General features: G+C 54.1%; 4 protein-coding genes and 1 non-coding gene across 5 annotated transcripts; 1 reads left to right on the top strand and 4 right to left on the bottom strand.

Moving 5' to 3' along the window:
- Positions 1–291: 291 nt before the first annotated feature.
- On the bottom strand, positions 292–2,632 carry LOC34622436 (androgen receptor). The gene is made up of 6 exons (XM_026338110.1): positions 2,267–2,632; positions 2,081–2,210; positions 1,813–1,892; positions 1,573–1,654; positions 530–642; positions 292–417 (listed from the first exon to the last, which is right to left on the bottom strand). Exons 1-6 carry the CDS (start codon positions 2,630–2,632, stop codon positions 292–294), a joined length of 897 nt encoding a protein of 298 aa, XP_026193895.1.
- A 6,229-nt stretch (positions 2,633–8,861) lies between these two features.
- On the bottom strand, positions 8,862–9,872 carry LOC113147459 (PHD finger-like domain-containing protein 5B). The gene is made up of 4 exons (XM_026338129.1): positions 9,857–9,872; positions 9,712–9,750; positions 9,297–9,487; positions 8,862–8,951 (listed from the first exon to the last, which is right to left on the bottom strand). The coding sequence occupies exons 1-4, from the start codon at positions 9,870–9,872 to the stop codon at positions 8,862–8,864; spliced, it is 336 nt and encodes a 111-aa protein (XP_026193914.1).
- A 546-nt stretch (positions 9,873–10,418) lies between these two features.
- On the bottom strand, positions 10,419–10,490 carry Trnaw-cca. Its single transcript has one exon. It is a non-coding gene; the product is annotated as a tRNA-Trp (tRNA).
- A 574-nt stretch (positions 10,491–11,064) lies between these two features.
- LOC34621711 lies at positions 11,065–19,021 on the top strand. Its single transcript, XM_026338109.1, has 16 exons — positions 11,065–12,617; positions 13,034–13,085; positions 13,224–13,679; positions 14,131–14,442; positions 14,638–15,178; positions 15,449–15,799; positions 16,021–16,152; positions 16,213–16,491; positions 16,644–16,808; positions 16,917–17,104; positions 17,408–17,492; positions 17,611–17,701; positions 17,874–17,966; positions 18,208–18,355; positions 18,708–18,796; positions 18,952–19,021. Exons 1-16 carry the CDS (start codon positions 11,065–11,067, stop codon positions 19,019–19,021), a joined length of 4,605 nt encoding a protein of 1,534 aa, XP_026193894.1.
- Positions 19,022–20,032: 1,011 nt separating this feature from the next.
- On the bottom strand, positions 20,033–24,188 carry LOC34621712. The gene is made up of 3 exons (XM_026338107.1): positions 21,659–24,188; positions 21,058–21,454; positions 20,033–20,933 (listed from the first exon to the last, which is right to left on the bottom strand). The coding sequence occupies exons 1-3, from the start codon at positions 24,186–24,188 to the stop codon at positions 20,033–20,035; spliced, it is 3,828 nt and encodes a 1,275-aa protein (XP_026193892.1).
- Positions 24,189–25,436: the final 1,248 nt, after the last annotated feature.

The raw sequence follows: 25,436 nt of genomic DNA, 5'->3' as shown, positions 1-25,436 counted from the left end.
GGACTATACTACCGGTGCACGTAGCTGCCTCACTGTACAGATGCATGCAAAGCCCTTTCCCTTCGCACTTGCTCCCGCATGCCCAAACGAGAGATGACGGCCTTAGGGAGCACCTTAAGGGCCACAAGAGGATCTGGAGGTGGTGCCTCGTGGGGTTGCACCCCTCCTCCCTCCCCTACAAGTTGCTCATACAGGGGGCCGCGAACACAACGCGCCAACACGACTTGACTGGTTCTGCAATAAAAAAAAGATGCAACAACAAGTGCCAGTGCACGCTTGCTTTCCTCTCGCCTAGTCCGTCGCGCAGGCCACATGGGCGCCTTTAACTCGCGTCGCATGCATTGCCCTTCTTGCAATGCTCCCGGTCCCCTTTATGCGCGCCTTGGCTAAGGCCCTGCATGTGCCTTTGTGCACTCCCTGTTACGCCTATGCGAGTTTTACAGCCGTTCACCGGATACGGGGGGAAGTAAGGGGGAGAAGGGGGGTTGGGGCCTTAGAGCTGCTGGATATGTTTCCGCGTGTTTCTTACCGGCCGTATCCTAGAGTGACGTCGCAGAGCACAAAGTCCCCTGCTTCCAGGTGGGTTCGAGGCTGCAGCATCGCACTCAGAACCACAGTCAGTCTTTGCCTCAGCGCTAAAGGCTGAGAGGTTACCCCGTGAGATGGGGGGAAGAAAAAACGCATCCCTGGGGAGACAGAGGGCCCGCAGAAGTTAGAAGCCATTAGCACAACAGACGACCAGCTACTGCAGCCTCAGGATGCGAGCAACATACACACATACATATATATATATATAACCAGAGCGCGCGGAAGGCATCGATAGGGGTGTGGCCTGAAAAACGACAGCTGTATAAGTGCATGAAGCAGATATGTATCAAGCACTGAGACAAACGCACAGCTGAATGCACATGATATTTTCCCGAATCGCCTTGATCGATCCTTTGATTTTTTTTTGGCTCGTAGTTTTCTGCGTCTTCTACTGCACTTTCATAGGCATCCACCGTTCCGTCCCCCTCGGCCGTCGTGAGAGCAGTCAAACACCTGCTGCCACTGCTGCTGCCATGCTGCTCCTGTTGCTCGACCTGCTGCAGCCACTTGAAGAAAGAGACTGGACGGGAGGCCCCCACGACAGGGCCCCCTGCACCACCTGGTAGGCCCCCTCTGACGCTCTCTTGAGTCGGGAGTGCCCCCCCCCCCAATCGAGAAGGCCCCGCATCACCACCAGGACGGCGAGCTGATCGGTCCCTCACAGCCATTCCCTGAAACACACAGAATTCAAACGGCAGCAGCTGCTGCTAGCGCTGCCGCAGAGTGCAGCTACGATAAAAGACGAGGCCGCCAGCCCGCCGGCACGCACAGCGTGGCCGCTTTGCTGCTGCTTCGACTGGTAAATGCTGCGAAGACACTGCTGCTGCTACAAGGATCGACAGAAGCTGTTTTCGCAGGGGCAGGCAGTCTGGCTGGCTGCGTTCGGAGAGCTCCTTCAGGGAGTGAGAATTCACTCTCGAAGTGCAGGCATGCACCGACGCACGCAACTTTGGCTCACCTGCCTCGCTCTGTAGGAAGACACGCTTCCGTCTTCTGCTTTGCAATGAAATCCTGAGGCGGCTTCATGGCTTCCTTCAGCGTCAGAAGGCCTTGCAGTGGGGGGCCCCTTCGAAAGATGCCCTGATGACGGGCGCCGGTAAGACGCAGACGGTTGCTGGGTTGCCCGCCTTGCTCCCCTAGATGGAGTCGCTCCTGCTGCTCCTGCTCCTGCTCCTGCTGTTGCTCCTGCTGTTGCTGTTGCTCCTGCTGCTGCTCCTGCTGCTGCTCTTGCTGTTGCTGTTGCTGTTGCTGTTGTCGTGCCTCCTGCTGTTGTTGCTGCTGCTGGCATTGCAGTAGAGCCCCTTCTGGTGGAGGGCGTTCCTCCAGTGGCAGCGCCTGGGAGTCCTGCAGGTAGAGCGGCTCCTGATGCGGCTGTTGGGAGCTGCTGCTGCTGCTGCTGCTGCTGCTTCTGCTGCTGCTGGCTCTGGTGAGAAGCGCTGGAGGTGCTCGGTCGTCTCAAGGGAGGCAGAGGAATCCGTGACACGAAGCGAACCTCGTCCACGGCCTCTAGTGGGTGTGCTTCGTGCTGTAAGGCACGTTCGCTTCTCTGCAGCAAGTGCAGCAGCTGCTGCTGCACTTGCTGCGTGTGTCGCTGGTCCTGCTGGAGGCCGACTTCCTGCTGCTTTTGTGCGCCCTGCTGTTGCACTTGCTGCTGCTGCAATTGCTGCTGCACGGAAGCCGCCGATTCGCCTGTCCCCTGGCTGCTTGGCTGGGGCCTGCATGCGTCTTCACTGCTTTCTCCAGCCCGTAGTCTCGAAACCTCCGCAGAGGAGGCCTCGACGGAGGGGCCCCCCTTACACAGCCGGCGGATTAAAGCGCCGCCCCATTCAGAAGTGCCAGTGGCCCTTATGGCTCGGCCCACAGAAACGGGTGGCTCTTCCTGTGGGGGGCCCCCAAAGGAGGAATCCCACGAATCATCTGGCTGCAAGGTGTATGCATCGTGGGGAGCATCCGAGAGGGGGTAAGACGGCCAAGTCTCCTCTCTCGATCCGCGCTGACTGGGGTTTCTAATGCCCCAGTCGACACGGCTCTCACCCGTCTGCATCGTCCCACGCGTTCCACCAACGGGGGGTAGAGGAGGCAGCCGCTGGTGTTGCAGGGGCCGGGCTGGGAGCATCCGGAGAGCAATTTCCTGTTCCTTCCACAGCTCGCAATGCCTCAAGTGCGTCTCTTGCAGTTGGTGTTGCTGTTGTTTCTGCGTCTCTTGCAGTTGGTGTTGTTGTTGTTTCTGCGTCTCTTGCATTTGGTGTTGTTGTTGCGGCTGATCCTGCTGCGGAATCCCCTCTTCGGAGCATGTGCTGCTAACCACGAAATGCCGCCGACCAGACGCCGTTGGCTCTTGCTGCTGTTTCTCAGCGGCGAACTCAGAGCCGACCGGATGCTGTCGCGCATGCTGGCGAGGCGAGCGCTGCTCAGGTCCAGCGCTTGTTAACACTGCAGCGGCGGCATCCTCTGAATTCGGAGCAGTGCTTGCAAATGCAGCCGGCTGTCGTCCAGATGAGGAGGCTGGCCAGTTCGCCGAGTTCCCCCTACCCCTCGCTTGCGCATGAGTGCCCCGACATTCGCGACTGGCACTTCCAAGAGCAGATCTCGACAGAGAGGCTTTCCTACAGGCGGAAAGCCCTGTGCTCCCGAGCCGCTTCTGCGGCAGCAGACCACCATCTGCTGCTGCTGCAGAGGCACGCGACGCCGGCCTTGTGCTGGTGCTGCTGCTGATCTTGGGAGGAGCCTCTGGACGCGAGCCGCTGTTTTTGTTGCTGCCGTTGCACTGGGGCATCGTGGCTCTCTGAGGGGTGTGGCAGGCTCTGGAAAGCCCTAATGTATGAGCTTTACTGGTAAGCCCCCCTGTGGAAGTACTGCGCTGCTTGCAAGCGTTGATGGGGGGAGTCCTCCCCAGCGCAGCTGGAGCACTGCCAGCTGCTACTCCCGCTGCGGCTGTCGATACGGCGCTGGCGCTTCGTCTTGCGGCAGTCGTCGCTCGTGCTGCCCCCCCCTTTGTTGTCTGCCAGGTCCTGGATGTCGCCTCCCTGGGGCCCCCAGCAGCTGACAATGGTGGTAGTGGTGACGCTGCTACTACTTCCTTGCTAGCAGCAAGGATCTTCTCGCCTGTAGCGGGAGTCGCCCCTCGCTGCTGCTGCTGAGTAGGCCTTCGCGACAACACCCCCACCGAAGAAGACCGACTCGACTCTTGCGGGAAGCTCAGCCCCTGCCGCTGGGGAGGGAGAGGCTTTGGCTGTCTCCTTAGCGTCTGGTGCCTCGAGAACTCCTGTGCCTGGTGCCTCGAGAACTCCTGTGCCTGGCGATACTGCTGCTGCCTGAGAGCACTCATGCTGCTGACGTCTGCGCAGCTAGACGCCATGCTAACGGAGCGTGGTAGAGGCGTGCAGGGCTCCTCGCGTCTCTCGAGCAGCCGCTTCTGGTGGGCCGCCTCATACCGTAGATGTTCCTGCAGCTGCAGCTGCTGCTGGTGCTGCTGCAGGCGGTCAGCAACTTCATGCAGCCACAGTTCATCGCTCGCTGCGTGCCTTCGGGCAGTGTTTTGAATCAAAGGACCGGAACTCAGTTGCCGCGGGTGCTGCTGCTCGGGGTAAGGCGGGCAGTAATCTCGACGCTGCCTGCAAGACAAGGCGGCAGAGGATGCATGCTGAGGCTGCAGCATCCCCTGCTCTCGTCCCTGATGTTGGCGCTGGTCGTGGCCTAAGCCTCCCTCCCCAACGCTGTGCTCATTTAGAGGACTGCTGGATCGTGGGGAAAAAAACTCCTGGGGTGTCTCTGCTGCCGACTCGAGCTGCTGAAACTCTTCCAGCTCAAGCTGATGCATATCTACTTCCTCATATGCAAAGCCCTCCCGAGCCGTAAGAAGGGGGGCTTCATCGTGCTCTGTACAGGGAATTTCCTCCCCGTTCGAACACCCGGACAGCCACGAGAGCATGGTACAAAGCAGCCCGCCTGCTGCTTGCGCGGCACTAGCAGCGGCAGCCACAGCTGTAGACGTTCGTGGAGCTGAGGCCGCTTCTATGTGCCTCTGCGTTCGCGTTTGCTGTGGCTGGGAAGTAGCGGGAAGGACCCCTGCTCTGGGTAGAGGGCTCCAGTCTCTGAGACTTGCGGCGTGTCCTTCCCTGTACTGGAGAGCCGTGGGCCGGTAGTTGATGCTGCTGCAGCTAGTGGGCCCACTGGTGCAGCTGCTGGTGATCTCACGGCTTCTGCTGCGTTTTCTGGCGGCCTGACTTGGGGGGCGGTGCAGTTGACGGGGGGCGAACATGTGCCTGGAGCCCCTTAGGGCAGATAATGACCATCCGCTTGCCTCAGCACAGTCTTCTTTCATGAAAAATTGGCAATCACTAGAAGAAATCACCTTCTCGTGCAGTTTTCTTAGGGAGGGGGGAGTGCCGTGGCGAAGTGTATGACGGGAGGGAGGGGGTGAACAGCTTGCCCGAGAGCCTCAATGAGAAGGAAAGGTAAAGCGATCCAGAGTTGACAGCCATAATTTCAAGGGATATATCCGAAAGATGGTATGGGGAGGCCCTTTCAATCTTCGCCTCCAGCTCAGCGGCCGCCAGGGGTGGGGTCGTTGTTCTTCAAAGCATGCAGCGAAAAACATTCAACACCGCGAAATTTTCCCCGCCATCTAACAGACATTAGAAACTTGATTGCTCAGACTCTACTTCAAAGTGGAAAATGAGGTTATAAGGCTTACTTGGACTTTGCCTCCTACAAGGCACGGTAGACTATCTGGAAAATTCCTCGTGCTGATACGCACAACACTTGTTTTCAGTACGTCCTGAGCTTCACGTGTGCCCAGCTGGAAACGGAGAAGAAAACTTGTGGCAGGGCGCATTCTGCGGGTGCAAACGATAACCGCATTTAGAGGGGTAAAGGGGGGAGATGGGGACTGTGCTAGCAAGCAGTGGCTATAGGGGTTTGTCGAAGTGGGTGAACATGTAAAGGTAAAGCCACTGCACTCTTGGAAATGTGTGCTTGCGGCCTAGAACAGCAATGGGCTCTACTTACTATAGGACTATTCGGAGAAACAGTTCAGGAAGTCTAGGGTGCAAAAGACTGAAACGCCAGACGAAGGGGACCGTAGGCTTTCATCAAGGCCTCCGTGAGTAGTTCGTAGTACCAGCCGCATATACGACCGTACTAGACAGTTTTTGTTTCTCTGATCTCCATTTCTCTAGCGGCGTAAGCAAAATCAAACACTTTCTCCTACACTAGATATTTTAGCCAAGGATTTGCAAGGAATTCACTGTTAGTTTTGTCTGTTAATGCATCTCATATATTGCAGGATCTTATGAGCTCGCTAAAAGAAGACTCAATTTTGTGTGTACATGCGCTAGATGTAGCGTTCCATCAATGGTATCGGTCGAGACACCTGTTTCCCAACTCGATGCGAACTTCCTAGAAAGTTGATAAGTATTTTCCAAAAGACCTTCCGCCTTACCCAGAGCGCAATCCTCAGTGCTTCCTGCTTTATAGAGGCGGAACAGTTAGGCTGAGCATAGCTACACCTCCTGAGCACGCCAAGCATCCACAGCCAGTTGCAAATAGTAGTAGGTACACACGCACAGAACACTGAGTTTTCTTGCAAAAAGCTTGCAACACGCTGCGGCAAACCCGATTAATGAACAAACAAATGAAACGGGCAATTCGCTACTGATTCTTAGCGAAATGTAACTGGTACAGTACACAATATTTAAGTATAACTTAGTCCCCTACAATAGATGCTAGGTGCAGCTAGCTGTGAATGCTGACAGGGCTTCTTGTAAGCAGCTATGCGCACCCCAGCTTGCCATAATTCTTTATGTGGAAACCTCTACAAAGCGCAAGCAGGCAAAGGCGGGAATTCCTCTTAAAAAGACCCAATAAATTTACAGTAAACTTGTATTGTGTCTGGATTGAAGGCCCCTCACGGAGACCTCAGGTGGAGTGCTACAGAGGGTATCAAACATGGTCCAATGCACATGTTCCCCGCTCACCCACTGGCTTTAAACGCACTGCGAGGTCAAAGTTTCGGTAGCGCAGTTGGTTTCGGACGAAGTCATATTGTGACTCTCACCGATGAAAGTTTGCTGTGGCAAATACTTTTGGGGGGACAGAGGCCGGCCGGCAAGCTGAGCTAAACGCAGTAGCTCCACAGCTAAAAAAATGCACATATTGCCAGCCAGCAAAGTGTTGATGAATAGGTCAGTGAGGTTACGCTGACCAGAAAACTACGACGGGTGTAAGGATGGACACAAATGCGAACATCTAGTACGGTGGCTCAGATGTACGAAATAAGCGTTTCGAGGTATCATTCAGGGAGGACGCAGTTGTATGGTAAGTGCATTTAAGAAGAAAAGCCATCTGATCGCATGGAATTCTATTTAAGCATTCACACAGGCTCTGACCCATCTGTCGCTGCGGAGCTAGGCTCCAACCCAGGCTTTGAAAGTGTTGAGAACGCTGACGCAGGGAATTCTGTTGATACATTGGTATATCAAGGAATGTAAAGCCTTGAACTCAAAAAGCCACAGGGTAGACGAGTAGCTCCTTTAGCAGTGGTCTATATCAAGCCTCTCGAAAGTGGAAAATCAGGTGGTCGGAAGATGGGCAGCGACTCAGCAATAAGACAACGTACCTGTGACGCTTCCACAAATGAGGGACTAGTTGGCGTTCTAGTAGCAATTGAGTACTGGCATTGCATATCTGGCTGATTAGGAAGGGCCGAATCGGGTTTTTTTGCCTAGAGACCTCGGTGCCGTGTCAGCCAACTCCAGCATGCAGTCCAAGGCGAACCATAAACGAAAGTAAGAGGAAACCCCGCGCCTCAGCACCACCAGACAGCTCCCCAACAGCGCATCCTCTTCTGTTGTAAGAAATAGAACTACGTTATCATTACTGGACAAGAAATGCTGTGTTCCTTGACATGAATGTGAGGTGGATCTGTTATCCGAGGAAACAAGGCAGGGGGCAATTTGCCTGGTCACTTGCTAGCGCAGTTCCAGGCAGGAATGGGCGGATTCAAGGAGGTCACAGACGTGCAAAATAATGACGAGCTGCCAGCAGGCTGGCCACACGTTGATCGTCCAGCGCACCGAATTGAGCTAAATTCCGGGTCAGCACCAGGCCGTGTTACGCGGCATCGAAAGCTCACATCATGAATAGGAGATTGAGTGGAGGCTAATGATGTATTTAAAAAAATGGCAACTGCAGGATTAGGCCAGCGCTTTGTGCCGAAACCCGGTGTTGATGCCATAAAAGTACAAAGGCTGTGGCAAGTGTACATTTGATTTAAGCCCCTCAACAGGATTACTGTGAATCAGAAGCTCCTGCTGCCTCACCATGGTGAATCACTTGCCAAGCTACACGATTTAAGTGTCCACTCGACATCTGACTTTATCAGCTCCCTTTACATATTCCTATTCACCCTGACAATGGGCACCGACCAGCGTTTCACACCTGCACTCGCAAACTAGAGTCTACCTGAATGCAGTTTGGAGTTGCTGACTCCCGATCCGAGCTGCAACGGCAAGTCATCAGGATTAAATAAGCGTTTCGCCGATAGCTGGACGGCTGTCTGCTTGGACGCTGTCCTAGTCTACAGAGAAATCCTTCAAGAGCGCCTACCGCACCTACGGGGCTACCTAGCAACACATGGCTCCCTGATGTTAGCATAAGTTAAAGTGTAGACTTTTACATGAGGAACAGGCATTGTCTCATTACTGACAGCGGCATCAATACTTCCATAATGAGAGGGGAGCCTAAAGGATGGAAGAAACCACTTCGGGCTGCCTTACATGGAACAAACGGATATTTAGAAGAACTAAAAAACGCAGAAATTAAACAAGGTGCGTTCCCTGTGTTGCACTCTGAGGTCGAATAGAAATCCCCCCTAATAAGCAGTTTTCCCAGATCCTACTCCAGGCAGACAGAAAACAACAGCAAGGAACAAACAAAGTAAGAATTCCGAAGTTAATCTAAACCCCACGGATTTGATCCGCATCATAGAAAATTGGTAGTTTAAAATTCAGCTCACGCTTCGCCAACACTAAGATGTCATATTCCCTCAAGATGAGCATGTCTTTTTAAAGATGGCTCCGTTGGCAATACCACAGAGCTTCTGCTGTGTGGTGACATCACTGAAGCCATCAAATAGCTGTCTGCACAGAGTCGCACTGTTGAGGGTTCGGCGCTCGTTGTGAGGGCTAATTATGGCCCCTCACGTGCAGCAAAACCTTGAACCCTACAGCCACTCGCAGAAAAAGGAGAAACAGTAGTGTTGGCAGCCGACGCTAGCTTCGTTTGGCTCCGAATTGTTTACGTGCATAAAACAGGTCAGTTTTGGCGCTGCCCAAGTTCACGATCTTCGGGCACCCGTCTCTCTGCAAATGCGCAAACAGCGGAATTACACTTCAAGCCATTGCCTTAGATTGAGTAAGTATTTAAAATTTTCAATATTAACGGGGTGGGTCACACACAAACGATTGAGTAACCATATCATAGCACAGCATTCGCCAGCCATGGAAGAACCCTCTAAAGCAACATCTTAGTACAGTAGTCATTCAAAATGCCGAGCTCCTCACCACTGATATGGGTATATTGATATGAATGCGCCAACCAAATTAAGTGCGAGTTTATGCGGAAAAGACGTAAACCTTTTCTAGGCTGGTCCTGAAGTTAAGGCAATCATTGCGAATTCTACTGGCAAGTAAGGTAGTCAGCCTTACATCCTTTTCCATCTGGCAGCATTCCTTGCAGTAGAAAGCATCCGAAATCCCCTGGCCACCGCAGATGACACATCTTCCTTGGAATGATCCATAGTTGCACTCGTCGCATATCCGTACCAGCGTATGGGGCCGCACGTAACTGTCGCAGATAGGGCATTTGCCGTCGCAGCGTTCGCACAGCCTGCCAATTGCTGAAGGTATGTATATATGAAAACAGTAACACGCAAAAAACAGGAATATAGCCTCAAAAATTGTGAAAGGGGCCTAAAGAGACTACCAGATGGTTGTGTGGTGTGCAAAACCCGCAGGAAATCCTCTTCAAAAAAGCATCAAGCTCCCTTAGTACCTCCACATAGTTGAGTGAAAGCCCTCTTAATCAGCATTTCTGTGTGTTTCCTAGTTCAAGTAGGCTCACCGATACCCGGCTGCTTGCGGCACATAATCAAGTCGGGATCTGCAGCAACGAACACCATCAGGGAAACAATTAACGACACGCAGCCACAAAGACTTAGATGTAAGGCTACGATGTCTGCTCTCCGGGTACACGTGCAGCTGCTTACGGTGTTTAGCTGCCATTTTGGTGACTGATTTCTTAACTTGAGGTCAATCACGGGGGGCCGGGGTGGTGCGGGGAGGAAAACTGTAATGCTTTTGAATCTTCTTAGGGCCTCCCTAGGACGTCAAAATAGTAGACAGGCCCTCAGAAGACCCCTGAAAGAATGGTAGCTGAATTCAAGTCAAGAGAAACACGATGCTGCGGCCCATCTGGAGCGCTTTCGCACTCTACGTTTGTTGGCACTGCTAGAGAGGAGCAAAGAAGGGAAAGAAGACGCACTGGACGTGGAGGGAGGCGGCAGAGGGTACGAAACGCTTTTCATTTAGCGTTTAAAATATGAATCAGCAGGTACTTGACTTGGCTCGCATAAGAATTGGGCTGGAGGGCGGATCACCGCCGGTGATGCATGCGACACTAAGGAGAAGTCCCGCAACAGTTTACTGGAGTCAACAATGAAACACGAAAGAAAAGAATGTTTTCCCACTTCTACGCTACTAACTTATCAAGGGCCACACACCGCCTAATAAGTAACGCCTCGCTGGTAGTCTTGAAATAGCGTCATAAAGTGAGCCCAGAGCGACTCGAACGCCCAGCCTTCTGATCTGGAGTCAGACGCGCTACCATTGCGCCATAGGCCCGCCCCGGTGTAACAATTGTACTTCAATGTTAGCCGTCACATTAAAGCCCCCTTTTTAACATGTTTTTCTGCTCGTAATTATCTATATTACGCTAACAAACAAAAGACTCTCCTCTACGCAAAGCGGAAATTTCCCCGAGTTTCCAGTATCACTCGACATATTCCTTTGGGTGACTAGGATTCCCCAGGGGCAAGCTGGTGATGTCTTCATTGTTACACTCTCATGGAGTTATTTGTGTGGCCTGTTTGGCTCCCCACCCGTAACAACAGGGGCTCGGTTGGGGTCCTCCCTGTGCCTAGGGCCCTCCTGGCGTACCACTGCCTGCCACTGCCTAAAGTCATTCGTCAACCCCTTATGTGCATTTCAGACCCTCAAGATGGCGTTCCTGTATTGGGTTGAGGCGACAGCAGTGTGGCCGTTCTGAATGCCGCTCTGCCTTTCCCCTCCGCAGTGAGGGGCCCCTGAAGAGCCGTAATAAGGAGGGATCGCTGCTGCGTTTACAGGGCAGAAGGCATTGCCATCAGAACCACTCATGGAAATCTGAGGGCAGCAAAACCCCAATGTCGTACAAAGGATGGTGGCTCCCGGGAAAGACAGCAAACGGGCCTTTGCTCAGACATTCCCCATACCGTTGCCTCCTTCTTTCATCGCCGCATTTGCTATGCCCGTTAGATCCTCGGACGCCCCCCTTCGATGTCATGCTTCCCCCAGTTCTGCTGAACCTGGAAGTTCGCCAGGCCAAATCCAACCCTGTGACGATTCAGCAATCCCGCAGTCCAAACGGCAGCGAACCGAGGTCCATGAGAGGCCTTCTGTGGATGCAGTGAGTCGCGCAACCCCTCTGCATGAAGCTACTGCAGAGCAAGAGGAGGAAGAAGAGGATGCTCAGCCCGGAGGCAAGAAGGCGCATCAAGGGACTTCAGTTGAAACCCCCAGTTTTGTCACGCGGGGGCAGCGGCGGCGTGCAGCTAGCCTGTGCAGCTCTCGCTTAAAGGAAGATGAGCTCCCGCAAGAGCCACCAAAAGACAAACGACCCCATGAACAGCCCCCTCAGAAGGAAGAGCAGAAGCAGCATGTCCAGCGACAGGACACAAAGCCGAATCCGCAGCAGTTCGCGGTTGCTGTTGCTCTGCTGCAGTCGTTGCCTATTTGGAAGAGGCATCCAGAGTCCATCCCCGCACTGGTGAAGGCTGCAGCCGCTGTAGCGGCGGAAAGGCAGCGGGGAGACGGGCGAGGTTCTCCCTCTACGTTTGACAGCATGCTAGATGGCCCCCCCTTCATTTCCGCCACGATCCACTGGGAAGCTAAGCGGCAGTCCGTCTGCGTGAAGGCATTCAAAGATACAGGATTCCACTGCTCGTGCCGCTACTTCCCTCTGCGTCTGTTGGAACCAGCCGAGGGGACGAGACTCGTCCCACAGCTTCTCAAAAAAAGCTCAGCTCTCCAGGCAGGAGAGCAACGCAAGCACGTAACCGAGTGCCCGAAGAGACTCTTGTTTGTTGCCTATGTATTCTTCCTGCAGCTCCCTCTGAGGAGAGCAGAGAGCTTGGCGCAAGGAGGTCCACGAGCTCGCCAACTGCCCTTGCTTGGTCGTTCGCTTCTCCGGGGGTGTCCACGCGAAGGCACGGGGGAGTCTGTGCGCGGATTTAGTTCCTCCGAAGGAGGGCAACCCCAGTCGGAGTCTTGCAGGCGGGGGGTAGGCGCTCTTGGCGGAAGACACAAATCTTCTTCTCAGGACGTCAGAAGCTCTAGAATTGCTGCGCAGGCTCTTGCAGCTGCTGCCGTCGCGAGTGGATGCCTCTATGCCGCTACGACCACCCAGCAGCAGCAGCAACAACAGCGCATGCAACATGACTCACGCTTAGCAGCTGTTATTCTTCTCTCTTGGTCTTTCGAACGCCTCCTCCAGAGCAAGGGAGCTCCTTTAAAAGAGGCGTTCAACGCAAGCAGCCTCCAGGAACCGCCACAAAGCGGAGTGTCTCAGCAGCAGCAGCAACAGCAAACCGCAACACAACCGCCTGGGCTGTGCGAGAAGGAACCCCTTCAGCTCGAAGAGGCAGCAGCGCTTGCGAATATATCACCTTCATCCGCAAGAAAAGGCAGCGGCACAGATTCGCTAACTTGCAGGTGCGTGGGCTGCTCTGTCTCTCTCTGTCTGTTGCGCTGTCTGCTTCGTTTCTGCTTTTGTCACGGTTTCGCGTGTATCTCGTTCAGAGCACCGTTTGCTGCTCCACTTGAGGCTGCTGCCCGCAATACTGCTTTGTGGAAAGCGTGGCTGCTGCGGGATACCTGTGAAGGCGCCTTTGGCTAAGTCCTTACATGAAAGAGGACCTTGGGTGGCTTTCGTAGGAGGGGGGAGACGTAGCCGGCAGCTCTGCCAGCAATGAGTTCTTTGAGGACTGTGAGCCAATAGCGCCCCTCTCCTTGCGTTAAGGGGCCTACTAGCGCAGTTTGCACGGAGGTCGTGCATATATAGGCATTTTGCATTCAAGGCTCTGTGAGCTTTTTTCGTTTTTGCGTTTTGTGCAAAAATTTCGTTCCAGGCTGTGCGGATATCAGAGCCATAGGAATTCTGTGGAGATGTCCCTATTTGAGGCGCATTGCCTTCACCTTCGGCAGTGTCATGAGGCTCTAACTCCCCTTGTTACCCTGGTCCTCACTCTCATCCATCCTCAGCAGGAAGCATCAGCATCGGCTGCTGCTGCCTCTGCTGTTTCTGCTGCTGGCGAGCCACTGGATGCTTCTGCAACTTCTGCCGTCGCCTCCAGCAGGCCTTCCTGTAAGGACCTCGCATGCGCCATCAGACGCTTGAATCGCGAGGCACTCGCTGTGGGTAGCACTCCCCAGCTTGAGGCTCAGCAGCTCCAGCAGGTGCCACTGCTGGATCATGCATTTGTTACCGCTTGCACGAAAGAAACGTCGCGGCTTCTGCTGCAGCTGGAAGGTCTCATCCCCATACACTCCAAAGTGCCGGTATCAGAACAAAGGAAGCTGCTGCTTGCTCTCGCTGCCGAGGAGCCTGCTAAATGTTTTCAAGAAGCCCCCACTGCAGATATCAGCACTCCAAAGCAGCACACACCCGGAACGCCTCAGGGGCACCAGGGGCAGCAACAGCAGCAGCCATCGCCCCCTGCGACTGCCGCACGGGGAGAGGTAACATCAACTCGGCTACTGCACGAACAAGAAGTGGTGAGACTTCTTGATTACGTCTCTGCTCTGCTGCTGAACGAATGCACGAATTGCTCCTGTTTTCGCCGACATGTGCATTTTCGTCTAAAAGTGCTGCCACTCCACTCGAAACCTTTAATCGCGGAAGTTCGCTGGCTTTCTCTTTGCTGCTCACTGTGAATGCTTGCCTTTTAAAAGCTTAAAATCCCGCTGCCAGTTCCGCTTGCTCCTTGCGTGTGTATACACTTGCATGTATAAACATATACACATATGTGTATGTATATATCTACATATATGTATGTGTGTGTATATATACGGGTTTGTGCATATATGTCTATGTGTGTGGTTGTGTGTGTATGTATATATATATATATATGTATGTGTATGTATATATACATATATGTATATTTATGTGTGTATATATATACGTGTTTGTGTGTGTGCGTTTGTTGTGTGTTGTGTTTGGAGTCAGTCCCTTCAGCGGCTGCTGGAAACGCAGCTGCTGCAGCAGCCACCTAGGGCGTCTTATGTCCCAGTGTTAAGGTGCCTGGGGGCAGTTCGGAGTCCACTGGCCTTATGCCATGCCGCAGCACCGACAGAGGAGGCCACTGCGTTTCTGGTGAGTCACCTCAAGGCGGCTGTAGAAAGCAAATTGCTCATCCCGTCGGTCTGCAAGACGCTGGCTGCAGCGCAGCTGTGGGCCCCCCCCCCTGACAAAGCAGCAGCAGCAGCAGCAGCACCGCGGCCTCCTGCTACCTGTACGCTTGTGCCTGTGGGAGGTCATGCGTTTTGCTGTTACTGCGGGGAACCGAAGTGCTCGCCTAGAGCGATCCAGCAGCACCAAGAGAGAGCCCCCTTGCTGCGGCGTCTGCTTGGCGAGGAGTGCATGCACTGCACGACCAGCGGCAGCCTCTGCACCTGCAGCTCATCGTTTTTTCGACAGCGGACGCGCTGTGGACTTAGAAATACCTCCTCGGAGGTTCCTGTTTCTCTGAGCGACACGCGCACGAGGTCGCCGTTTCAAGCGGCCATGCGGCGGTTGAGCTGGTATGAGGCTCTTTGCCTCGTGCCTCAACGGCTGTGCAGCCTCCCCATAGAAGACTGTTCTCTTGCTGCTGCCGCGTCAGCACGTCAAGCAGCAAACCACGAGGGATCATTTCCGCAGGAGGAGGTCTTGCATCTCCTTGCCCTGGTGCTGCCTCCCATGGGGGGAAGCCTCTTGCCAGCGGATCGGCTGGAAAGGGTGGTCCTCGGGCCGAAGAGTGACTCTGCTCATCCTCATATCTCTCGCCTTCTGGGGTTTGCATGCCGCGCAATGCCCCGGAGTCTCAATACTCTGACGCTGGCGCTGCAGCAGCCACCGGCTGCGGCTTGGAAGCTGCGGGAGTTCCTCACAGTCCATACAAGGCCGCTGGTGCTGGATCTTCTCCTCCCCAAGTTCAGTGTCACCAATGAAGCGGAGGAGGCAGCAATGGAAGAAGCAGCCCGAGTGGCAGATCCCTTTCTGGCTGCCGCAGCTCGCGCTGCAGCTGCCTGCTTCAGACGCAGCCTGCAGCTTCTAGAATTCGCAGTAGAAGTCATTGGCTGCAGACATGCACAGGGGGGGGAGGGGCGCCGCCTCTCCTCTGAGGTGCGTGCCTTGTTGGAGTACATATCGCACCGCATTGAGTGCACCAACTGTGGTGTAAATGGCAGCTTTGTTTCTCCGTGCAGCCAATGTGCTGCAGCGCTGCTGCACGCTGCTGCTGCTGCTGCACCCCCTGAAGTGTCATCGCGCGCGGAGTGCGCAGGGGGTAATCCGGTTTGTGGTGGATTACAAACGCCTGCCAGGACAGAGAGGTCGGAGGCAATCACAGAGTGGATGCTGCAGTATCGCGTTTTTGAATTTCTCTCTACGGCTTTGCTGGAATTCCTCAAGGCGTGGGAAGAGGTTGAAGTATCCGTGCCAGACGACGGGCAAGCACACCACGAGACAGTAGAGGACCGCGTTGGGGAGGCGATACCTTTGGAGTCTGCTGCGGGTGGGGAGGCCGACGTCGACGCTGGTCTGTTAGCGGCTGTCTGCATGAAGCATCCCTCAGTGCTGCGCGAGTGCCTCGCCTTTGGAGGCCTCCCTCGAGGGTGCGACGATACGCAAACCGGTGAGCTCCTCAGCCTCTCTGTGCTGTCGCTTCACCCTTCGCTGCTGTGCTCTCTCTTTGAGACTTGCCTGCTAGCGCACTGTGCCTTCTCCTTCCTACGCGTTTCTCATTCCCACCACCCCGCATCTTCACACGGAGCCGATCGGCCTGCATCCGGGGCAGCCACCGCCGTCAGGTGCTACTGTCCAATCTGCGCCTCCTCCTCGTAACTTTGCATGCAGGCCTTACTGTGCAGGCTACCCCGTTTGGAGCGCATGTCTTTCGGGGGACCCCCCTGATGGCTCGCCACCAACTCCACCAGCTCGCGGCGGCCTTCTCGGAGAACTCCAATGCGGCATCGGACAGCAGAGGAGGCGCTTCTCCCGCTGCATCAGGCAGCAGCGGCAGGAGGATCACCAGCACGAGCTGCGCAGCTGCAGAAGGCCCCGCAGTCGGCGTGCCTGCGCAGGCAACGTCGACCTTAACCGCCCCGTCAGGAGCCACCTATTTCGCGGGGACTCATTCAAACGCCACCGCTCCGGAGAATTCTAAAAAAAGCCTCACATTGGCTGCAGCCTTTGCGGGCCTTGCAGGAGGAGGCGCGTCGGATCCGGGATCGTCGAGGGGCCGTGTGCGAGGCTCTGCGGCGGAAGAAGAGCCTGTTCCTTGGCGTAGCGTTGATCTTTTCGCGTGGAGTCTTCTCGATGAAAATGGTGAGGGCTGCTGCCGTCGTCGTGCGCTCCCTCCTCTTCCTTGGGGAGGACTTCTTCGTAGGCAGCTGCCGTCCCGTCCAACAGAGAGAGCAAGCCTCTCCATCCACCCCCCAGGCGTCGCGATTGTGCACCGCTCCTCGTTGTCTCTGCAGGGGCCTCCGCAGAGGTGTCACTCGAGCAGCGTCTCTCTAAGACATCCGCGCGCAAGAAAGCGGCACCGAGAGCAACGTCACCCGCAGATTCGCCTGTCTCACGAGGAACGAATGTAGGCCTTCCTGCCACCACCAAGCACACAGCAGCACCATCGGAGGTAACGAGCGCAGCAGGAACTACAGCAGCAGCAGCAGCTGCTGCAGCAGCAGCCACAGCAGCAGGTTCAACCGTTGTTGCAGCAGCTACTGTTGGTGCGCCAACGAAGCCTGAAGCAGCCACTGGGGTGCTCCACCCTAGTGGAGCAGTAGGCAACGACTTCACAGGTCCTCCCTTACATGGTGACAGCAGCAGCAGAGTACTGGCTGCTATGTGGCAGGCAGCGAGCTGCCCTGTTCTGGATGTGGCTGCTGGAGAGGCACAGCACCGCCGTATTTCCCCCTTCTTCGGCTTGGTGTTGGAGGTAAGGCCGCTAATGTCTGTGTGTGGGCGCGCTACCCACACGCAGTCCGACTCGTAAAACTTGTTTGTTTCTCTTCCCTCGCTGTGCTGCGAGACCTGCAGCAAAGCCATCACCATGAGCCACAGATTTCAACAGTGGCGTCATTTAAGTGGGATTCTCTCATCCAATGCCGCGTGTATGTGTGTGTGTGTTTGTGTTTGTGTATATTTGTCTGTGTGCACATGTGTGTTTTTGTCTCTCTGTGTATGTGTACGTGTCCTGCCTGGTAAACCTCTGTCTCTGCTTCCGCCTCTTTGATTGTAGGAAAGCGGCTGTTTGCCAGAGCCAGCGGATCTTCAGCAGCGCCGAAACGAACTGTTTTTTCTTTTCGATGCCATGGACCGCCTAAGTAATTGTTGCCCTCAGCTGCCCCATTATCGGCACTCCCCGCAGCCTTAACGATTGCCTTGGTGAGTTAGGCATGTTGGTTCGAGGCTGCGTGTATGTGTGGGGTTTCTGTGGCTTAGAAACGGCCCAAATCCATGAAAGTTCTCTCAAAGCTACCCAGCTTGCGGCGCGGCAGAAGCAGCTGCGGATAGCCAAGTCGGCAGTCCACGGGTAAGATATTTATGCTGCTGCAGCGCTAGCGGGTACTGCGGCGGCAGCAAGAGCTCTGTGCATGCAGACAGACGGAGTCCTTCAGCCGTGCTCCAGTCTACTTTTAATGAGCTTTTTGCCTGGCTTTGTATACCTGGGACAGCTGCCTGTGCTCCTGCCTCTGCTGCCTCAGGTGGGGCGTCTTTGCAGCAGAAACTATAAGACGGGGGGAGTTCATTGTGGAGTACGCAGGGAATGCTGTCTCAGAGGCGAAGGCAAACTTCCTGTGAGGGCTCCGAATGCGCGCTGTTGCCTGCCCCCTCTCATAAGTGCTGCATCCAGAAATCTTTGGCGGATTTCTGCTGAAGCTGGCGGTGCTGCGAGAAAATCGCTGTCCTAAATAATGGCAGGGCACCGCGTGCATTGCAGCAGGAAGGGGAGCGTCAGCTGGTGGGTGTTGCCTGTGTGCGTGGTGGCTTGGTGTTTACGGGAAGGATGCTGTGGGGCCGTGTGAATACTTCGTGTAGGGAAGCCCAGTACGTACAAAGCATGGGGGGAAGTACCTACTTCTTTAAGCTTCGAGACGGCTCCATTGTGGACGCCACGACTTGTGGGAGCGTCACGCGCTTCATTAATCATTCGTGTGCTCCGAACTGCTGCACTGTTGACATTCTGGTAAGGGCCTTCACGGTGTCTCCCGCATGGCTTCGCTCTGCTGTTAACGGCATTAAGCGTTGTCTTCTTACTGGGGTGCAAGGAGCTTTCTCCCGTTCCTCTCAGCTTCGCTGTACTGCAGTGGAGAAATGTTTTCGGTTGCGCTGTTGCTAAAAGTGCTAATAAAAGAGTCCAGCTTTTTTGTGACGGCCCGTTGCTTTGCCGATGCATGGAAAACGGGGTGATAGAGAAGCAGCAGTAGAGAAAGAGCTGCAGTCTCGAACACCGTCTGAGAGGGCTGAGGGGGAGTCTGCATCTTGCAGCCATCAGGGACCGGTGTACTGTGCCACGTGCGTTCGCCTGCTCTTGCAAGGACGAGGACGAAGAAGACGGAGGAAGCCACGTGGGGCTCATCGCGTTAAGGGACATTGCCATCGGCGAGGAGCTTTCGTACAACTATAGGTAGCTTCCAGCTCCTCGTGGGGGGGATTTACGGAGGATTCGAGGCCTTGAGCAGTTAGTAGGGGCATATGGTCCAAACAAATGTGGATTTTTACATTTGTGGCTGTATACAACTCACGGATCCTGTGTCTTGTTGTGCTGTATATGTCTCACAGTTTGTCAGAAAGTTCTCTGGGTCACGAGGTATGCTGTTGTGGAGCGCCAAACTGCCGCGGGGTGATGTGAGGCCCTAAAGGCCCTGGAGCCCGCAAGAGCAACGGCAGCTGCTGCCTTTGAATGGTTTTTAATTCTGGTGTGTCTTTTAAGACAACCCGAAGTGGGTCACTTGTATCACACCACCGATGAGTGCAGCCATATTTATACATATATATTGCTTGCTCCGCAAGCAACCCAACACAAGCGCACCCCTATTATGCTGGCTGCTCATTCCAAATGTATTTCCCCATCTATGAAGCTCTCTTGCTTTTTGTGAAGTCCGCCAAGGGGTATTCGGTTATCTGGTTCCCTGGGTTTAGCGTGGCGGGCCCTCCGCCCCTGGGTGCAACCGCAAGCAAAGGGCCTTCTCGGTTGGGTGCAGGGGTTCAACCAATTTTACTGGGTATAGAACAGTGCTCTGTAAGGGAACAGCAGATAACACATGCGCTACGCTGTATGGCGAACGGTTGATGCATTATTGGCCTCAAGAATCCGGAGGCCGTAGGGCGGCTGGAGGCCGCTTCATGGTGACTGTGCTACACATGACACTGCAGATGGGACTGGGCATGGCATACACACCTGTGCCGCATGTGCGGTCTCAAGTCGCATTGAATAAGCATCTTTACATAATGTTCTATGCGCTTAGGGCACTGTAGGGCGTTTCCGTTTAAGCCCGTTCCTTGGGACTCATTGGGACACGATAGGGAAGGAAAGTTAGATCAAGGCTACAAGACGCCTTCAGTAGCCTCGTGCCACCCTTAAATCTGAAACTTTCAACACCTGTGCACTCTGAAAGTGCTTTAGACGCTGAATCGGAGGATGCATACTAAGTGTACTAGGGTGAAAGGAAACCCGCTGTCGGGGCATTTAAATGGTGTAAACATTCCTTAGGCGCTCGGCAACGAATATTGGGAGTCATAACATTGCATTGAAACTTCAATTGCAGCAGTGTCTAAAGGCCGAATGGCGCGGAACAGCCGAGGGTAAAGGCGTCTAAAGGCTATCAGAAAGCAAGCCATATTGATAGGCAGAGAAAAGGCCTTAACGTCTGTAGCTGATTCCTGAGGACGTAGGCAAAGGGGCCAACTGTCTCCGTTGCGGTGGCTGCAGCCCTGTGTGCCCTAGGTCCCGTGGTATGACGCCTCCTCCCCGCCAGGAGAGTGGACTTAGAGAAAGGGGAGGCCTCCACATAGAGGAGGAGGCCGGAGTGGCCTTCGAAGTGGGTAGCCCTGCCACGTTCGGCGTAGTTGCGTCCAGGGGGGCCCCCGTAGTGGTGTGGGGGCTGACTGTAGCACGAGGATTTACCGTGTAGGACGTTGAATTTTCAGAGCGGAGGCCCCCAAGGATACCTTCAGTTGTAGTCATGGTGTGGGTTCTCCTTGAGATGCCCAAAACAGAGAGGTCACCCCAATGAACTCCGGAAGGAAGTCGGCGAAAGATCTCTGATGGACTTGAGCGCAGCCGTTCCGGAAGTCCTTCTGGGGCTGTGGAAGCACTCACACCTTCCTCCGGAAGGAATGTTCCTACGAGTGGCTTCCAATCGATGGGGTGCCTCGAAGGCTGCTGGTGCTGTTGCGTCAGGAGTGCAGCACCCACGTGACCTTCTGGTGTAATTTCGGTGCCAATGCCATCCCATGCACCGTGAGAAGCTTCTTCAGTTGCAGTTGCAAGAACACCGGGTCTTGGGGAGAGCCCTTGAGCGAAGGTGCACTGGAGAGTTTGAGTGGACACCCCGACGCCAAGCGAGGTAAGGTCTCTACCGCCGTTGAGTACAGACTGACTGGCTTCGGCAGCAGTGGCATCTCGAAGAGGTTGGGAGGACAGCGTACTGCCACCAGGGAGACCAGAGCCAACGGTAACGGCCTGCAGCATCCGAGTGGAGCCATGGGCGGCTAGGAATGCAGCGCGTTTTGTTAATACGGCCAGGGCAAGACGGACGCACCTGCATATGTACGAGCAAGTCGCATTCAGTAGTAAGTGCGTTCACACAGGAAAGGCAACGGCCTTTGCGGGCCTCGTATGACCTCAGGCGTAGCGGTGCAAGGGGTGTTGCTAACCACGTGTACCTCGCAGCAGCATTCCATGCCTTCAGCTTCACCCCAATAATTCTTCGCTGCCCTTCTTGGGAGATGGCATTTGCCACTAACGAAGCTGCAGATGGGGCAGCGGATGTGACAGTAGCTGCTTCACCATTAAGAGCTCTCGATGGTACTGCGGATTCCTGCCCGGCGGCTGCCCGCCTAAGCAGCTCGCCTTCAGTCTCCAATGGTTTTCTGAGAATCACTAGGTGCCTCTTTCGTTCATTAAGATGCGCAAGACACAAGATCACCAGCTGCTGCTCCAGTTCGCGCACCTCCTGCATCGTAACATCATCTTTCACCTCCAGGGAAACAAGGAAGCCAAAGACAGGCTGAGATCCGTCGGTGTCTGCTGAAATTTCACCACAGGTCGCGCCCACTTTTACTTTTGTAGTGGCTGCCGAAGCTTCAGAAAGCGCAACTTCACACGCACTATAAATCCCGAGGATAGGCGCACTGCACTAACTTCGTTTCCGAATTGTACCCACAATGAGCAGCACTGACTCTTTCTGCTAGACTAGGGGAATATGCAGCCCACTCCCTTGTTCTTACTACCGCCCTGCGCCGCTGTCAAGACCGTATGTCTCACCCTGTGCTTGCTTCTCACTCATTTCCTTTTCCATCTCCTCCAGCCTACACTTTTGCTGCCTGTATTCCTCAGCGACCTTTTGTTGACTTTCCTCCTGTTGTCGCAAAAACAAAGCCTTCGCCTGCTGCTCCTCTTTGAGTTGTTGCAGCTTCAGCTCCCGTTGTCGTAAGTGCTCAACCTGCTGCTGCAGTTGCTGCTCGCGCTGCCACATCTCCTTCTTCTGCTGTTGCTGCTGCTGGTCGTGTGCGCGCAGCTGCTCAATCTGCTGCTGCGTCTGCTGCTGCAGCAGTTCCAGATGCCGCTTCTGCTCGCTTGATTGTTTTTCGAAATTCGCCACAACTTGCTGATGTTGCAGCAGCTGCTGCTCAAGAAGTTGCTGCCTCATCTGCATGAGTATTTCTTCCTGATGTAGTTGCTGCTGTTGTTGATGATTCTGCGTAAGTTGCTGATGGTGCTGCTGTTGCTGGTGTAATTCCCGCATATGCAATTCATGTTGCAGTCGGCTTTGCAACTCTCGTTGCATGTCGAGCTGTTCCCGCTGCTGGTCAAGGCTTTCCGCTCGTTTCTTCATCACTGCCAATAGCTCTTGGCCTTCTTTCTGCTGTCTCAAAGCCGCCTGGATCTCCTGGTGCGCCTGCAGCTTCTGCTCCATGACTTCACGCTGCAGCTGCTGCAGCATCCGCTGCTGCCCGTAAATATCTATGCCCTGTGCAGCGAGTTCATCCGAGTCTCGCTTGATATCCATGGTTCCTTGTTGGTTTTGGTACTGCTGCTTCTGGTCCACCTGAGTGCCGCTCATTTGGGCCTTCTGCTCGCTCTCCCGGCCGCTTATAGCTCCTTGACGCGAAAGGGGAACCGATTCTTGAATCGGCGGATCTATTAGCTGCGTTGTCGCCTCTTTGGTTTCTTGCATACATTTCTCGCACAAATTGGCCACCTTTAAAACAGATACTCCTCCTACACCGCCTAGGCGACTAGCATGCGTACTCTTGAGGCCTTCAAGATCCTGAGGAATCGTAACTCCTTGAAGGCAGCTTTGTGGAAGCCAATGTCTAATCCGTTCATCCAGCATCGTCTGACGAAGCAATGCAGGACCTCCTTGGAGAGACTGCATGCAGCCTGCCACAGCCACTCCTGCAGCTTGAATGGCACAAGTCGAGAAGTACCGAGCAGCAGCTAGTGCGGAGTCTCTGTCTACTTCACCTTCCTCAGGATCAGAAATATCGGAGGGGAGAGCTAGGGCAACTGGGCAGAGAGTGGGTGCTGTGGGTGCTGTTGATACGCCATATGTTACCCCACCGCTGCTTTTAAGAGCTTGGTGGCAGGATCCGAAGGGCTGAACAGATCGCGAGGCTCCGCTAAATGTCTCTGGAAGCAGGCGCACAGCAGGGGAGAGCCTCTGGCTCTTCGGTGCTTCGGTCCTTGGTGCAGGCTGCTCTCCCTCCTCGAGCTGCGCTGCGCGGTTTGCTGCCATCTCCGCTGCAAAGGCAAATTCAGCCGCTCGCTGCGCAGCTTCCATTGGTGTAAGAAACTCCCCTTCCTCTCCCAATGCCCCCCCTGGCAGTTGAAGGGCTCCCCAAGTTGTCGTCACTTCATTAAGTCCCGTGCTAGGAAAGCGGATGGCTGAGTCTGGTGGAGGCGATAGCTGCAACGTCTCAGTATGCAGCTGTGCATCTGATGTTTTTGATCCCGACGCCTTTGCTGCTTCTTTAGGCGTAGTCTCCTCGTAAGGAGCCTCAGCATGGGGTTTATCTAGACCCCACAGGTTCCTGACATTTTCAGATGGCTGCATTACGTGCCGTGGCGCAGCCGATGAGCTTCCACACTGTCCTAATTGAAGTCTTTTGGATTGAAGCTGCTGTAACCTCTCTTGATCCTGCCCTTCTTCCTCCTCCCTGTTCTGTTGCTCTTGCTTGTACTGGTTTTGTTCATATTGCTGCTGCATATGATCTTGCTGCTGTACCTGATGCTTTTTATGATTTTCTTCTCGTTGATGGATGTGGTGCTGCTGCTCCATAAGGCTCCTCTGCTGTTGTATTGACTGGCTCTCCACGATGTACCCGTCGTCGCTGCCTAGGTGGTAAGGGGATCCCTCGCTATACTTGCTGCATGCAGAAGGTGGACGGCAATCCTGCGAATCCGGGGCAATGAACTCAATTTCGCTACCTGTAGTGCCTGCGACTCCTAAAGAGTGTGCCATCTCCATCTCGCCCGGCCGAGCTAGGCCTGGTTCAACCTCATACTCAGACGCATCTGCTGAGGATTGGACAGACAGTGCTGCATTGGTGTCTTCTATGAGACTCGAGGACCCCTTTGCTGCAGATTTATCAAGGCATGCTGCCACTCGCCTCATGCTGGCTACAGGCTCCCATATGCTTTCTAATTTGGCAGCGCTGTTGCTGTTATCCTCCACCTGAAGTTGGTTGTCCGTCCAAATAGCGGTCTCCCAGCAGCCGCTCAGCTCCTTGTACATTATTTCTTCAGGGTTTTGCTCGCCTGGCGAGAACGTTTGCTCGTGTTCATTTTCCATATTGTTGTAAGGTGGAATCACTTACACAGTAAGCATCACTCCAAGAACAACCATATCAGGCACTTCATCGGTTAAGGAACACCCGGCATTTGCTGCCAAGAGCACCAACTCGGTTGCTTTCAAAGAGCAAGCGAACATAATATCCCACACCAAGCGGAAGCGCACATTGGTGCAGTGGTGTTCGTCAGTTCACTAGGAATAGAGTGTATTGTATAAGATTAGTACTTCTAGTATGAAAATATGCTTGTAGTGTTCTGTTTCCCCTCAAGCATTAGTACACGAGTGCCACAGTGCGCTAAACAACGAGAAAACAGCAGGAGAAAAGGGGTGACTTTCTCCATCACACGGCATGCTATTGCCAACTACGTGAATACTCTGTGCTGGCTAATGCCTTTCCCAGTGGAACTTTACGTTAAGCTCTCCGCTTGAAAACATGTAACCTGACAGCACACAATAAGTTGATGGCAGGCGTAGCACTATTAACTACTCAGTTGTGGGTAAAGTGGGTAACCTGTACAAGTAGGTTTGTCGTCTGTCAGGGGAAGAGACCCTTAGTCCAGCAATCATCAGGTTCTTCTGCCCCCGCTGGCTACGACATACGGATTTCCGAATCTACCTAGTGTGGCTGGGGGCACTCGGACCTTGACTGTTCAACCTGAGTACAAAGGCTAACGCCAGTCTACCCTGTTGTCGCTGCACCACCTTATGGAGTTTTACGAGACCTTGCAGCCTTTCGGATTCAAGAGGCCTTCTGCTGATTTGCTGGAAGGTAAGTAATGGATGACGAGGCCCTGTTTACGCAGGTGCACAGGCGGGAGGCCGAGGGAGGGCCCAACAAGCATAAAATCGGAATTAGTATCCGAAAAATATTATTTTATGAAGAGCTGTAGCCAGAAACTTTAGGATTGATTCAGAGTATCGAAATGGGTCTTAGTTTTCGGTGGAGACAAGCAAACGCAAAGGTTACCTGCGTACGTGCGGTAGTGCTGTTATCTACACGAGCCTCTCCTCATGGAAATAAAACTATCGCATTCATGAAATTTTATTTAATTTTATCATAATTAAAGCACAGGGCCCAATCTGCTTAGCAGAGAGGGCACGATATGGCGGTCGGCAGCAGCCGCTGCAGCAGCCGCGTATGCTGCTGCTGCAGCAGAGGCAACGACGGGGCTGGTGAAAAAGCTGATATCGTTACTGCTTAGTGTTCTCCTCATTGAAGGATTTCTGTTTCTTAGCTCGGTGGAGGCA

This window comes from Cyclospora cayetanensis, unplaced genomic scaffold (genome assembly GCF_002999335.1).
Source record: "Cyclospora cayetanensis isolate NF1_C8 unplaced genomic scaffold, CcayRef3 CcayRef3_contig_23, whole genome shotgun sequence".
Classification (NCBI taxonomy): domain Eukaryota; phylum Apicomplexa; class Conoidasida; order Eucoccidiorida; family Eimeriidae; genus Cyclospora; species Cyclospora cayetanensis.
This window is presented reverse-complemented; position numbering and strand designations above follow the sequence as displayed.